General features: G+C 33.8%; 1 protein-coding gene across 4 annotated transcripts in view; it reads left to right on the forward strand.

Moving 5' to 3' along the window:
• Positions 1 to 16,497, forward strand: part of HLTF (helicase like transcription factor) — a 97,973-nt gene that overhangs the window by 65,447 nt on the left and 16,029 nt on the right. For 3 of the 4 annotated variants that reach the window (XM_042954684.1, XM_042954688.1, XM_042954685.1), the window contains 10 exons: positions 183 to 255; positions 1,581 to 1,671; positions 3,213 to 3,292; positions 3,378 to 3,419; positions 4,449 to 4,538; positions 7,404 to 7,501; positions 11,486 to 11,629; positions 12,750 to 12,888; positions 13,541 to 13,676; positions 15,159 to 15,338. In XM_042954684.1, the coding sequence (XP_042810618.1) occupies positions 183 to 255; positions 1,581 to 1,671; positions 3,213 to 3,292; positions 3,378 to 3,419; positions 4,449 to 4,538; positions 7,404 to 7,501; positions 11,486 to 11,629; positions 12,750 to 12,888; positions 13,541 to 13,676; positions 15,159 to 15,338 (1,073 nt within the window). The remainder of the gene's footprint in view (positions 1 to 182; positions 256 to 1,580; positions 1,672 to 3,212; positions 3,293 to 3,377; positions 3,420 to 4,448; positions 4,539 to 7,403; positions 7,502 to 11,485; positions 11,630 to 12,749; positions 12,889 to 13,540; positions 13,677 to 15,158; positions 15,339 to 16,497) is intronic. The other variant, XM_042954689.1, reaches the window with a different exon arrangement.

Here is a 16,497-nt window from a genome sequence, read left to right on the forward strand (position 1 = left end):
GAAAAAATTTTTAATTGGTTTATTTTTCCTCTTCACTTAATGCATCTCCCCCAATTGCCCCAGAATGGGATAGCAATATAAGTACTTTATTATGTAAAGCAAAGCAGTATAAAATAGGATGCTTTTTAAGTTTATTTAAAACTGACAGCAGTGCTTTGTAAGAAATATGCCTTTTCATCCAGGAGTGTAATGTTAACGATCAAACTATGAAACTTGGAGGAAATACCAGTGAAAAGGCAGATGGACTAATCAAAGGTAAAGTTTACTTTTGAACCATGACCCCATATTTGATTTAAATTTTTCCAGTTTGATGATGTAATTCAAGCTCTGGCTTTGTAATATACAAAAAATTTAGATATTTTTTTCTAAAAATCTCGGGAGAACTGGTAGGAAAAATTTCATCAAGGAGGTCATGATGGAATTGGGTGGTTGTATACCAGTCAGAGAAGCTAAGGAAGAACATTTTTGGTTGAGAAAAAAAATTCATGAAAGGGCAGTAAAAACAAAAGAACAACATAAAACCTATTTTGTTCTGGGACCTCAGAGTAGTTTATGTTAATAATGTAATATGCATGAATAATAGCAGATAAGAATAGAAAGATAGGTTAGAGCCAAATTGTGAAGTTAGATGATAAATGAAAAGAGAACTCTGGATTTAGCAGTTAAATAGCTGGTGTAGCTGTTAATGGCCTTTGGAAAATTAATTTCTGAAGATTGGTTAGAACAGAAAAACTGAAAATATTTTCAGATAGAATAGTAAGTGAAGAATTGGAAATGACAGTTGTATGCTATTATGTATTTTGCTAAGTTTGAAATAGGAGAAACAGAAAAATCGTTGGAAATGAAGGCAGAGTTGAGGGTTTTTTTTTTTTTTGCAGGGGAGAGCATTATGAAAGAAATCCGTGGGTAAGAGATGTGGGATAAAATGGAGAGAATAATTTTTAGGCCTCTTGGCGGGGGCGGGCAATGAGACCAAGAGCATAGATAAGTGAATTAACGTTAGAAGGAAAGAAAGTAAGGTTGATGGGAAATATTTAATTGAGGGAATTTTAAAAAGGTAGGAAAATTGGGATTATAGAAAATGGTATTCAGTTTTCTTTGAAGGTGAAGTAGGTCATCATCTAGGAGTCAAGGGAGTGAAGAATCTAGGCAAAGGGTCCAGTATATACCACTGTGGTGAGTGGGTAGGGAGGCTGAGTGATACATAAAAGAGTTGCTAAGTGACACAGGCAGCAGGTGAGATTTGAAAATGTAAACTTGTAATGCCACCTATTTATTGTTCATTTTTTTCCAGCAGCTCTTAGCTGCCTTGGTGTACAGCAGGAAATTCAGCCAGCCAGTTTGGGAATTGGCTGGATGACTACAGGGGAAAGACTGGGTACAAGAAATTGAAGGTATTTTTTAGTGAGAATATACTATACTTAAAAACTAGTAGAGAGAATAGCTGGCTGATTGAAAGAAAAGGAATGAAGATACTAAGAAAGTTGAACTATTGAGTTGGAAAACCAAAGTTTTAAGGATACTCAGTCAAGACAGTTTACTAATACTCTGTATATTTGTCCTTTTCTTTGAAATGAAAGGATCTAGATGTAGTGGAGAACCCAGTATTTCAGATGTCAAGGGAAAGAATAAATATCCCAAGTCAGAATTGTCTAGCTCCCGCCCCAAAAGGTAAATTTTGTTATGGTTTGATTGTATGTAATATTTGTTTAAACTCTTTCTCCATTTTCTTATATATAGGAGAGAGATAAGACCATTATATCTCAGTTATATAGTTCTTTCAAATTCATTCTGTTATTTGAAACTACCAAATCACTGTTACTTAGGCAGGTTGGGTGTTCCTATTTTATAGGTGAAGAAAAGCAATACTAATCTATAAAAGAAGTGAATTGATAGTTTCTAATAATCACTTAACCTTTCTACCACTTTCTTTCCTGTTCTTTTACATAGGAACTAAGATCTAGCTTCCGAGTTTTTTGTTTTTGTTGACTTTGGAAGAGTTTTCCTATTATTTTCAGGAGATAAAAACTGACAGCTATTTATTAGATGACTTGGTAGAAACACTCTGTTCATCTCAGTTCTTTCTCTCTTCACCTTTAGTAGAAATAAAATATGATGAAGTTATTTATGGAGACTATTGTGTTAATGTAGACTAGAGGGAGAATTTGAATAAAGCGCATAATGCTCCTCTGATGTTAACTTGAATCTGTTAACTTTATAAATTTCATTTACCCTCTGAAATAGGTCTAAATGACTTTTATTTGTACTGTATTTTCTACCATTAATATCTGCAGATGTGATTTCAAATCTGAGTCTCTGTTAGCTAGTCCAATAAGGATCTCAAAACTGGGGCTTTTAATTATTTTCTTCATTAATACCTGTCTTAAACTGAGCACAAAACCAGGGCACCTCAGTTTCTCATCTGGATCTCAAATCTTACAATTCTGAGCTGACCATGATGAGCCTGAGAGTAGCACTATTAGGTTGACCAGATAAGATTAAAGGACATGGAAATAAAAATAAAGAGGACATGGGAGAAACTAATAACCAATACATATGATAATTTATACGTGTATGTTACTGTGCAACAGGCACTATTTTAGGGGCTTTGCATATAGTAACACATTTTATCCTATGAAGTGAATTGTATTTTTGCTCGTATTTTCCAAATGAGGAAATTAAAGCATAGATGAATATTAAGTAACTTGCATAAAGTCACATAGCAAATAAGTAGCTGAATGGGATTTGAATACAGGCAGTCTGACTCCAGAGGCCATTATTTTTAGCAACTTAATCACTGTAATGTACTTTCTACACAAAATACATAAAATTTTTCATTGTGAAAGAATTACATTTTTCTCTTAGCTGCTCATTTTATTATATTGGAATTATTTTCTTTGATAAGAGTTATTCTTAGTTCTAGTTTTATATAGGTGTTTCGTTTGAATTACTGAATATTAAATTCAATATTAAAATGATTATTTTAGGATGGTTTTCTTTTTCAAATTTAATAATAGTGGTACTGCATTTTGTATATAAATGTATCTGGCTATGAAAGCAAAATGCTTTTTAGGAAATTTTACTTTCATTTGTCAAATTTCCTTGAATTAAAACAAATAATAGGAAGCATTATACTGCTTTTATTAAAACTTATGTTTTCATATCTCATTTTATTGTGGTTTGATAAAAAATTTGTGTACACTTTATTTTAGAAGAAAAACTGTTGTCCAGTATGTTGAAAGCAGTGATTCAGAAGAAATTGAAACAAATGAATTGCCACAGAAAATGAAAGGTAATGTGAAATGGATTTGATTTGATAATGTGTCCTTTATTCTGATTTCCTACTGTGACTATTTTTATATTTGGTTTTGTTGTAGGCAAACTGAAAAATTCACAGTCTGAGACTAAAAGAGTAAAAGGTATGTATATACATCTCAGTATCCATAATCTACTCTTAAAGATTATTAAAGTAAAACTCCATAGGTTTGTATCTCTCTAGCTTAGAATTCTTTAGTAGCAGATCTTTTTTTTAACTTATTTTTTTCTAATGTTTATTTATTTTTGAGAGACAGAGAGACAGAGCACGAGCAGGGGAGGGGCAGAGAGAGAGGGAGACACAGAATGTGAAACAGGCTCCAGTCTCTGAGCTGTCAGCACAGAGTCCGATGTGGGGCATAACCCACGAACCGTGAGATCATGACCTGAGCTGAAATCAGACACTTAACTGACTAAATCACTCAGGCGCCCCTCTTTAGACTCCTGTTCACATTTGAACTATTCCATGGAACTTATCAAGGGTGGTAAATGAATGAGGTAAAGTGAAAGATTAGTTTCAAATTAAAATCTAAGAGAAATATTTAAACTAACTTTAAACACAGTAATTTTTACCACTTATAAAATTACTTCAATAAAACTTTATTTGTATATATATAAATTATAATTACAAAAGTTGGGTGGGAGCATCTTCTGGGTAATAATTGTTCGTATTGTCATACAGATGTAAAAATAACCAGTATCATTACTTTTGTATGTTACTTTAAAACATAACTCTTTATTTTTCTTTTCTTGTAAATCAGATCATATTATATTCCTAATTAGTTGAGAAAGTGTATTGCATTTGGAAAATAACTCGTTACCACTAACTGATCTGAAAATTTGGCAGCTTCATCATTAGAAGTCAAACACCTGTTTCCTTGAAAGTATTCTTCCACCTGGAAGCTGATTCACTTTGCATATGGCTGCTCCTACTTTCACATCTCTTCTCAAGAGAAGTAACACTTTATGATAAGTGACTACATATTCCTTCTCTGAGTTAGAATGATTCTTTTTAGTGTCAGGTCACCAGATATTTTGTTTTTATTTAGTAGTATAAGCTCTTAAGATACAGAGATATAAGCACAGGGGAGAGTTCGTTTTCTAGTATCTTAATGATTCTGTGGTTATTTCAGCAGGATCTTCTAAGGTTAAAGAAGATGCAGAATTTGCATGTGCACTTATTTCATCTACCCCTGCAACAAAAAGGAGAATGTTGAAAAAAGGTCAGTAAATCTTACGGTTTTTTAGCTTTCGTTTTTTTCACTGCAAAACAATTTTAACATGGTACAAGAAGTTTAAAAAGTAAAGAAAAGAATGGGGTGCCTGGGTGGCCCAGTCAGTTAAGCATCTGACTTCAGTCTAGGTCATGATCTCTCCATTCCCAACTTCGAGCCCCGCATTGGGCTCTGTGCTAACAGCTCAGAGCCTGGAGCCTGTTTCAGATTCTGTGTCTCCCTCTCTCTGCCCCTTCCCCACTCACACTCTGTCTCTCTCAAAAGTAAACATTAAAAGAAAATTTTTTTTAAAGAAAAAGGTACAGAATCCTGTTGTTCTTGGAAGTGCATGTTTATGTGTTTTCCTTCTAATACCTTTTCTTTTGTTAATTCTGTTTATTTTAGTTAGGTCAGAAATATGATGGAAAAGAGATCCTTTACTTATCTTAGTAGCAGAAATATTTTCTTCTACTGAAGGCCTAGAGCAATTGATGGCTATTTATTTTTTTCATTAAAATATATATTAGTGTTTATTTATTTTGAGAGAGCACACATGTGCAGGGAAGGGGCAGAGAGAGGGAGCAATGGCATCCTAAGTGGACTTTGCTGTGTCAGGAGCCCTATGTGGGGCTTGATCTCATGGACCAAACTGTGACATCATGACGTGAGCCAATATCAAGAGTTGGATGCTTAACTGACTGAGCCACCCAGGTGCCCCTTGATGGCCCTTTAAAACCTAATTTAATATGAATTCTTTAAATTGTAATATTCAGTTCTTAGTATGAGTAGAATTTTTCACTTATGAATGTTAGTGACCTTTATTATAATTTTATATTTTGTAATTCATAGGAAAACACTGTAAGACTCTAAATATTTGAGATGCAAAGAGATTGATCTCTAGGGTTAAGGAGATCTGGGATGAGTTACTATATTTCTGTCCCTTAGTCTCCTCTGTTTTACATTTTGGGGATATACCAGATAAAAGTCTGTTTCATAGCTTATGTCTAATGGTGGGGAAACATAAATAATTGAACACAGAACTTTAAATAATAAGCACTGTGAATAAAATAAAGGTGGATAGTAAAGAATGATGAAAGGGACCTGTTAAAGAGGTTATTTGACGCATCACAGAATGATGTTGGTCTAAGAATCAGACAGGAATGGAAAATAGGGGTGCCTGGATGGCTTCATCAGCTCAGGTCACGATCTCACAATCATGGGATCAAGCCCCCTGTTGGGCTCCACACTGAACGTGGAGCTTGCTTGGGATTTTCTGTCTCTCCCTTTCTTCTGCTCTTCCCCTGCTTGTGTGCACATGTGCTCCCTCCCTCCCTCCCTTCGTAGCTCACTCTCTCTCTCAAAAATAAATAAACTTAAAAAAAAAAAGGGATGGAAAATACAGGCATTTCAAGTAGAATACTCAACCCTAATTTTAGAAATTTTAAGAAATGTGGAATTTTCTGTTGAGATAGAATTAAGATAGAATTCAGTTAGAATTAAGTTCACACACAGAAAGTTCTTTTTCCTTGCAGGCACACAGCCATAATAATAGAAGAGAGAAACTGTAAAAAATCATAGCTGTGAAAAAACCCCAAAAAACAAAATAAGCATATTTCTGGAAGAAAAGCAGAATAGAAACAAAAATCAGTGAGTAGAGACAGAAGTGGTATCGTGTGGTAGACAGTGTTTTCTAAAATAAGACACAAAAAATTATAAGGAAAAAATTGATGAAATTCTACTACATTTTAAATTTCCATGCATCAAAGTGCACCATAAACGAGGTAAAAAATAAGACTGAAGAAGATATTTCTGGTAAGTGTAACTTACAAAGGATTAGCATTTAGAATGTGTAAAAAAACCTCCACAAATCCATTGGAAAAAGACAATCCAGTAGAAGAGCCACTAAGAATACAAATGTACATTCCAAAGAAAGAAAACACAACCAATAAAAATGTGGGGAAAGATAGGCAGATTCAGTCATTGAGGAAATCAAATTAAAGGAACAGAGAGGTACTATCTCACCCATTATATTTACAAACATTTAAAAATCTCACAGTGCAAGTATAGGCAAGGTTGTGCAGCAACAGGAACTCCCAGGTACTATGGAGTATAAATTACCATGGTATGAGCAATTGGGGCAAAAATAATGAAGATAGATAAATCACCTAGATATGTAAAAGGATACCTGAAAAAAAAGTTTTTATTGTGTTTTTTAGAAAAATGTTGAAATAATATAAGTACTGTCCAGTAGGGAATGGAAAATAAAATTGTAGTGTGTCCTTTTATAGGGTGCCCGAGTATCCTTGCAGCATGGCAGCTGGCTTCTTCCAAAGGGAGTGATCAGAGAAGGGGGGTGGGAGCAGTGGGGGGGAAACTTAATCTCAGTAGTGGTGTATCACCATTTTTGCCATATCCCTGATAGAATGTGGGAGGGTACCATGTGAGGTTGTGACAGTCAGAAAGTGGATATTATTAGGGGCCATCTTGGAGTCTGGTTACCACATTAACTATAGCACAGATTCCAAAAACTGCATAGAACAAATGTTATCTTAATAACTATGAGTAACAAATACATATCAGGAAATATTCCAGATTTTTTCCATGTGCCCCCTCTCAATCATAGTTTTCTACCTCCCATAAGTAATCAGTGTCTAGATTTGTAGTTATTTAAAGTGACAAGGTAAAAAATAATAAATCGACAAGGTAAAAATCTAGTTCCTGTTACTTCATCATGGCTGGAAACAGAAGTCTATCTGCTTCATTTTAATTCTTCCTAATTACTCTTTTCATAGAAGCACATATTGCCATCTCTTTATTGACTTCATATATATGCAAAAAAAGCTGAAGACTGTTTCAACTGATTCACTCTTTTAGGAGCATCTGCAGTAGAGAGTTCAAAGAAAACTGATGTTGAAGAGAGACCAAGAACAACACTGATCATCTGTCCACTTTCTGTGTTAAGCAACTGGATTGTAAGTCTTCACAGCCTTTTAAAATGTGACATAATTTGTATTTTAGTTTTCATCTTGAAAAGTATTTTGTTAAAGTCATTCATTAGGAGAAATATGTTTGGTCAGCACTCTATGTCTAAGTCAAAATAATTTGTTAGGTGACTCGGGGTTTTATTTGCTGAATTGAAGTACTTCTTTTTTTTGAAGATTTATAGTAAAAGAAACATCATTAATTATTATCATAAGATTTGGTTTATAGTTCTTCCTCTGCCATTTCTGTCCCCCAAGGTAGGAAAAGTATATAATTTTAAGATTCCACTATGTTTATGAACTATTGAAAACTCTTTTCTAAGAACTACACTAGCAATATCTTTTGTTTATATAACAACTTGTAACATTTAGTGAACTCGTATGTACTCCGTTATTCCCTAAGCTCTTCTCATAGACTTTCTCGTTTAGTCCTCACAACTATTATACTCATTTTCCCGGTGACCAAATTGAAACACAGAGAAATTCAGGAACTTGCCTAAGATCATCCAGCTAATAAATGATAGAGCTAAGATATAATCTCCAACATTCTAATTCTAGAGCCTATGCTTTTACGACTACCAGAAAATTTTTTTTCTTCCAGATTGAATTCTATTCTAGAACATTACATTAGAATAGAACCTCTTTCTGTGTTATGTATAAGGAACAGCTTGGTTGTGTTTCCTTTCCAGTTTGAGCTTCAAGCTGCATGTTATAATGAAATAATGACTATAGGAAGCATTGTGAACATAAGGACCACTGGATGTGAACTTCTGTTCTTGCCATGTCAAAGGTTATTTGCATCTCTCCTGGCCTTTTCTCCTCTAATCTCAGAGGTGGAAGAGGTCCCACTCTTTGTAAGACCATTATCTTAGTCTAGGCATTGGATTCCATCTCTTTCCACCTTTGCATTTTATCTGTTATTTTTCTCTTTCCCTGGTTATTTAGTCTCTTCCCAGTGGCTTTTTCTTGACACATACTCAGATCTTTTTCATTTTTAACTACTTCCTCTTGATTATTTCTCACCTTTAAGTTGCTGCTCTTATCCTTTCCTTCTCTGTCGTACCTTTTGGGGTTTAATTTCCACTTTGTGCTTTTACTTCTTAGCCTATAATCTGGCTTCTGCCACTTGTTCTCTAACTTGATTTGGAAAAGATTAGTAGTTATTGTCTAATTGTCAATTCTGTGCCTCTTTATTTTCTTCTTGACTTTTATGTACTTGTGCCTTCTTTGGTTCTTTTTATTATAAGTTTTTGGTGTATATATATAGATATAGATTTTTAAAATTAACATCTTTTTCTGATTTGTGTGTCATTTTTCCTCTTGAGACCAGAGTGAGGTTTAGTTCCCTCTTGCTCTTTTTTTAATTCCAAAAAAACTATCCTCTTTTTTTTGAGATGTAGTTCATTGTGGGAAGGACAGTACACAGGTACTAGAATGACAGTTTCAGGGTGAGGTTTACAAGTATTAAGGAAGTATAAACAGAACTATGAGTCTTTAAGAGCTTGGGTTCAGGATATGTTTTTTAAAAGTGGCTGGTCAGTATTTCATTATAATTTAATATTTGGAAAACAGCAAAATTTTTATAATATAAACTTCAGAAAGGAAACCTTGGCAAAGTCTTGCCTACTGAGATTATGGAGAAAACTGATTTTTTAAGGAATGAGAGCTGGTTGGGCATATATGGAATCCTGGCTGAGATTAAAATTTTGCAATCTCTCAATAAGCTAATTCTTCCTAACCCCCAAGTAAATGACCTAGCACCCTAATGAGTAGGCTAGAACTACCTTATCATCCTTTTGTTGTCTTCAGATCTGGGAAGGAATACAGTTAAAGCTGTAAGAGACCATCACACTTCCACCACATATTTATTCTGAATACTTGGACAAGTTACTTCTCCTCCCAATGGAAAACAAAATAGTATCTATTTTATTCATATACAGCACTTAGCACAGTGACTAGAAACTCAATACTGTAACTCTCTTTTTCCAGGAAAGTTAATTTTTTTCTATTTCAGTTCTAGTCCTTTCACAAATACGTTTTTTTTTTTCCATTTCAAAGCAGCCCATTGATTCAGTTTTCTATTGGATTCTTTCTCTTTTCCTTTTCCACCGGTTTTCTTAATAAAATTCTCTGCATTTTCACCTTAAGTCTTTCATGTTTTATCCTCTTTTCTTAATATTTATTCCTTCACTATTTCAGGTATCATTCTCTCTTCAGCTCATAGTAGTCTGGTTTTTGCTCTCACCCTCTATAGTAACTATGAAGGCCTTCAGTGACCTCATTGTTGCCGTGTCCGCTGAGTTCCCTTTTTCTTTACTTCTGCGCTTTTTCTTTTTACAGCATTTTGTTATGTTTTATTTTGTAAGACATCTGTAGGCTCCGTGCAGTGAGCCTGACGTGGGGCTCAAACTCAAAACCATAAGATCATGCATGACCTGAGCCAAAATCGAGTCAGATGCTTAACCAACTGAACCACCCAGGTGCCCCTAAACCTTTTTCAGAGAGAGGGAATGAACATAAATTACAAGCTAAAAAAATCTACCTTGTATTCCTTCTTGAAATTTTAATACTTTTCCCCTCCCCACCCTGTCCAATTTTGTTGCTCCCCCAGGTTTCTGACCACTACTTTTCTCCCATGGTTTCTATTTAGTCTGCCTTTCCCCCCTGCTTAACAAGCACAGTATCTTTTTTGAAATATTAGAAAATTTTTTAAGCAAATCTGCATTTACTTAAACAAGATTCAAGAATTTCAAAAGTTTGCCACATTTGCTTTGTTTTTTTCTTTGCTGGAATATTTTAAATCCTGTCCTAGTAGAAATAGAGGCCGACTGTTTAAATACTATCATTTTGTAGGCTCTTCTCCTAACCTTCTTTTCTCATTATACATGTTCTTAGAATATCTTACTCATTCCTAAGCTTCGTGTACTGTCTGCTGATAACTTTATAAAGTCCATCTCTACATTGTATTACAGGCCAATATTTAAATATTTGTAGTATACATTTCTAGTCAGACATTCTGTAGTGGCCAAAAATTTTAAATGTCTAAAATAGTAATACTATCTTTTTCTCATTTTTATACCTACTTTCCCCTTCTTTTTTTAAACTTATATCTTTATCACACAGTTCTAGGCACTCACTTTAAGTATTAAGGGCTTTTTTTGTTCTTTGTTTTTTTCATATCCCATATTTATGAGTCCTCAAGTCCCATCAGTCTCTTTTTTTTGGTATTTTTCTTTCATACCTGTCCTTTTTATTCTCTTCTTACTTCTGACATTCTGGTTTAGGGGTTTATCATCTCCTACCTAAGAATGAGAGCTTTGTTTCTCTGGTGTCCTTTTTTCCCCCAATCTAATCATGATTTTTTTTTTCCTGCTCAGTCTCTCAGACCTATTGTTTTCATGATTTAAAAAAAAGTCAAGTGCTTTAAATTGATTATGTCCTCAGAGAGGGCAGGGACTAGGTCTTATTTTTCTTTTTAGCTATACCACCCTTCTGGTTGATAATCTGACCGATAGTAGGCCTGTGATAAATGAATAAAAGTAGATACTGAGCTTGAATCTCTGCCTACATTCTTGAAAATATTTGTTGTTCTTTTGCTGTTTAATTTTGATATTATCAGGTTTACTTCCTGGGAGCAGTAGAGCCTTTCTATTAATACTAAATTTTTAAAAAATTAATTACTGTTTAAAAGACTTGGTTGTTTTTCCTTCTAAAAATGAAGTGGCTGCTCATTGGTAGGGCCAGGCAAAATTTATATAGTGTATTATTATGGCATATATGTCAGTTTTCCTGACAATACAATAATAATTAGTGTTGTTATTATCATGGTTGTTATTTTAGTTTAGATAGCAGGAAACTTGATTTTATGCAATTTTAATAGTTTGATTTGTGATACTACTGCCAGGACAATACTTTTTTATATTATACCTGACACTAATCTGCTTACTATTTAAAATATTTCTAATTTTCTTCTAGGATCAATTTGGACAACATATAAAATCAGATGTGCACTTGAATTTTTATGTTTATTATGGTCCTGACCGTATAAGAGACCCAACCTTGCTTTCAAAACAAGATATTGTTTTGACTACATACAACATTTTAACTCATGACTATGGAGTAAGTATGCTGAGACTCCTATTTCAGAAGTTGAATTTGAGAAATACACTTCAGGTTTCTAAAGTGTTCTAAAAATCAGACTTTGTGCTCTTTTTTTCTAAATACTTAAGAATATGTAGGAAGTAAATAGGAGATTGTTTCTTAATACTCTGCAAAAAAAGTTCAGCTTTCTTCAGCTAATTATGAATATTTTCCATTTAGAACACTTAAAGCTACAGTTTTACATTAGAATTGTAACTAAGTTTAGATAGCAGTTTGTAAGTGAATTCTATTTTTTCTTGTATTCTAGAATATTATTTTCTATCACAATGATTTAATTATCTCAGTTTAAAAATAAACTTTTTTTTAATAGCTGAAATTTATGAGTTTCCTGATTCATTTAAAAGTTTAATTTTTGTTTGTTTGCCTATTCCAGTCATTAAAATGTTTTTCAAAATACCTTATTGTCAAAATTTTGGTCTTCTGGTAAGAACGTTAACTATTACATAAAAGAAACTAATTATGTTAAATTCAATAATTCTTACTACTGAAAATTTTTCTATCATTACAGTTTTAATCTGAGGTGAAATTAGCTCAGTGTATTGAACCAAAGTCGCAGTAGAGAGCTAGACTACCTAGGTTTGAATGCTAGCTCTGCTATTTCCTAGCTGTAGTACTTTGAGTAACATACGTACTTCACACCTTGGTGCTTCAGTTTTCTCATCTGTAAAATAGGAGTAACAATAATATTTTGTAAGCTTTTGAGCATTCAGCAATTAAAAAAATTGTTTTTAATGTTTATTTTTGAGAGAAAGAGACAGTGTGAGTAGAGGGGCAGAGAGAGAGGGGACACAGAATTGGAAGCAGACTCCAGGCTCTGAGCGGTCAGCACAGAGCCCGACACTGGGCTCAAACTCAAGAGTGGTGAGATCATGACCTGCACTGAAGTTAGACACTTAACCAACTGAGCCACCCAGGCACCCCGAGCATTCAGTAACTTAACGTGTGTACTGCTTAAAGCAGTATCTACCACATAGTAAGCATTGATGCTAAAAAATAGTAGCAATGTGTATTTACCAAATTACGTGAAATACTGTTTTACTTCCCTGTGTTTTTAATTCACATGAAACATTTATTTCAGACTAAAGGTGATAGTCCATTACATAGCATAAGGTGGCTAAGAGTGATCCTGGATGAAGGACATGCGATAAGAAATCCAAATGCTCAGCAGACAAAAGCTGTACTTGATTTAGAAGCAGAGAGAAGATGGGTATTAACAGGTAAAAAGGTTATATTTAAAAAATTCTCAAATATGTATCATTAAGTGAGTTAGGTAACTTGTAAGTTTTATGTGAATATAAAAAGTTTGTTCTGTAATTAATCATTGAGGTCATTTAATAAAATATTTTGACTTGTTCTTCACAGTTCCCCATGCTATGGCAACATTGAATAATATAATGGAACAATCACTAGATTTCTTTTTGAACCTTGGAGATTGATTAGACACTTTAATTCTCAATCAGAATCTTGATTTCCCTATTTCTCATCTTGAAGCCAAGCTTGTGTGCTACTTGTGACGCCTGTACTAGAAAATGGGGAAGAAGATATAAACTCAAAGTCATTTTTTCCTTCTTGTTAGTACTGCTGGTTTAAAATCAAATAAATACATGTTCTTGGATAAGGAGAAAGTTGAATTCACTGGGCTGTGGTTTTTTTCTTTATTAGTATGGCAAGTAAGAGCTAAAAATTAGAGCAAAACTGTATTTTGAGATTGTGTATGTATTTAACAAAGGATTATAGTTACAGCTTGATAGAGGGTGTGCCTAGTACAGAATGCCTATTTTCAACTGTTGTTTTCTCTGATTGGGTCAGATGGATATTCTGAATGGATATTCTGGTTGTGGAGTTACAACAGTTTTCTGTTATTTTTAGGTACTCCGATTCAGAATTCTTTGAAGGATTTGTGGTCTCTTCTTTCCTTTTTAAAACTTAAGCCATTTCTTGATAGAGAATGGTGGCATAGAACAATACAGCGTCCTGTCACAATGGGAGATGAAGGGGGACTTAGGTAAGTAATTTCATGAAAACGGATTAATATTAGCAACAAATAACTGTAAGCAGCTTGAACCAATTGCCACTTTGAATACTATTTTAACTTCACTGTTGGCTTTCTTCTCCCAAAAGCATTTATAGCTTCATGCCTTTGGCTCTCAGAACCTAATGATTGTTGGCTGGGAAGACAAAGATTTCTAACTACCACTAAAACAAGCTTTTCCTTTCTTTGATATTAGTCTAACTAAAAGGAAAGGCAGAGCTTTATGGTCTTTGTGTGTTGCTGTTACCCCTGAAACCACCATTAGTTGGTTAAACAGTGGCAGGAAAAACTATATGCTCTGAACATCCAGTATGCACTAAATTTTCATAACTTACCTTGTATAACTTTATATAGTGGTAATCGAATGGTAGGATATACACTCGCATCAATAAGAGAGAAAGCTATTTCTCATGGAGACATAAATAAAATTCAACTTGGTGATAGCCATTTCACAGGGTACTCCTCTAATAATGTGGTTTAAGGTTTTTGGCTAGAGCAGTGGTTTTCAGCGTTTGGGATCCATTAGCAGGTTGTGAAATCATTATAAAGATGGCAGCTAGCCTTATAAAACAAAGTGAAGTAGAATAGAAGGTTTAAGAAAATAGAGCATATCACACATAGTAAGTATTGTTTTTGTGAGATGTTTCTGTTATATGTGTATGTGTGTTTATATAATAATTTTTGCTGGATGGTATGTGTTTCTTACTGTGGTTATAGGGAAAAAGGTTCAGAAGCCACCAACCTAGTTTGTAGTACTGTCTGCTTGCTTTTCAGAACCAACTATGTAAATTATAATTTAAGAAATTTTATTTATATTTCAGTGTTAGGAAAAACTTTCCCTTAAAGAATTGATGTGCCTCCTTTTTTTCTGATAATGAGAAGGGAGTATAAAGGTTGTAGAACCTAGAAGGCATTTCTCCCTTCTTCTGAATTGTCACATTGTGTTTTAATTTTTTTGGCAATTTTAAATTTTTTTAAATTTTTTACTTTGTAAAAATTACTTATTTTGTACTGTGATTTTCATATTACTGAAAAAATATTTTTGAAAGTAAGATGTTTTCTCATTTGGAGTTTATGAAATTTGTATAATGCCTTGCAATTACTGTAGGTACTTAAGAATTTGAGTGTTGAATATTGAGTGATGTAGTTAACAGAAATAAGTAAAAAAGTTAGTGATTAGAACAAAAATGGGGAGAAGTTAAGAAAAATAAAGGCAAGATAGAAGATTAGACTGTGACAAGTATTGAGTTGAGGGCAATCAGTGCATCGTTGCTACAATTTTATATTTGTAGAATATATTTCTTATGATATCATATTGGATAAAACTCCAAATAAGGGATTTTTAAAAAACTTACTAGGTTATAAAACAGTAATATATTAAAATACTTTTTTTGTTGTTAAGTCAGCTTACACAGAAATGAAAAGTTATGTAATTATTTGTTTTATTTTGACTAGGCGTTTACAATCCCTAATTAAAAATATTACTCTTAGAAGAACAAAGACCAGCAAAATTAAAGGAAAACCTGTTTTGGAGTTACCAGAACGTAAAGTATTTATTCAGCACATTACACTTTCAGATGAAGAGAGAAAAATTTATCAGTCTGTAAAAAATGAAGGCAGAGCTACTATTGGAAGGTATGGAAAAAAGAAAGCCATTTTAGAAAATAATTTTTATTTTCTTTCCTATTTAACTGAATAGTATTTTTTAGAAATGTCAGCAGTAAAGTCTGAAGTATACTGAAAGATAATATGCTTCTTTATTTAAATTGTTTTTCATGAATTTGTAGTTGGAAGTAAATGAAATTGTATTACAACTTACCAGGTAAGTAATTCCTTAAGTTAGGAAAAAAAATGAAATGATGAATTATGAATGGCTAGTTAGACCTTGTTTGTTCTATTCCTGGCTCTCTATCATGGGAGTAGATAAAAACATTGAGGGAAGTATATATATAGAGAGAGAGACAGAGACAGAGAGAGATAAAAAACCTATTTAAGGACCAAAACTTTGGGGAATGTCCACATTTAAGAAGTAGGAAAATAGGGGCGCCTGGGTGGCGCAGTCGGTTAAGCGTCCGACTTCAGCCAGGTCACGATCTCGCGGTCCGTGAGTTCGAGCCCCGCGTCAGGCTCTGGGCTGATGGCTCGGAGCCTGGAGCCTGTTTCCGATTCTGTGTCTCCCTCTCTCTCTGCCCCTCCCCCCTTCATGCTCTGTCTCTCTCTGTCCCAAAAATAAAAAAAAAAAAAAAAAAAAAAAAAACGTTGAAAAAAAAAAAAAGAAGTAGGAAAATAAAGAGAAGTTTATGTAGAAGATTCTATCAAGGGCAGAATTATGAAGAAAAGTAAAGAAAACTGTTGGAGAAAGAGGGAATGGTTAGGAGTGTCAGATAGTATGGAGACTTAGAAAAGCCATTTAAATGGTGATTCAGGAGTTATTGGTGTAAAATCTTAACATAGGTTCACCAGAATAGTGAGGTGTGTACCAAATTGTAGGTGTAAGGGAATTGCAAAGAAGTAGCAGCTGTAGGTAGGGGTAGACCACTTTCATGAAGTTTGTAAACGGAAGAAGAAAGTGAGACTGGTACATAGGATTGCTGGTTGGTTGCTCTGTCAATGTTTTGCATTTTATTTGAAAAATCTGCCTTGAGAAAAGAAAGCATAGAAGAGACTACACATAGAAAAGAGAATAAAGCAGATTGGTGGATAAAAATGAAGCCTAGTGGGGGGTAAAGAGTGCAGTCAGTGAAATATGAGACAAAGGGTATCTACAGAGAAAGGTGGTGGGAAGTTGAAGATA

This window comes from Panthera leo, chromosome C2, assembly GCF_018350215.1.
Source record: "Panthera leo isolate Ple1 chromosome C2, P.leo_Ple1_pat1.1, whole genome shotgun sequence".
NCBI classification, from domain to species: Eukaryota; Metazoa; Chordata; class Mammalia; order Carnivora; family Felidae; genus Panthera; species Panthera leo.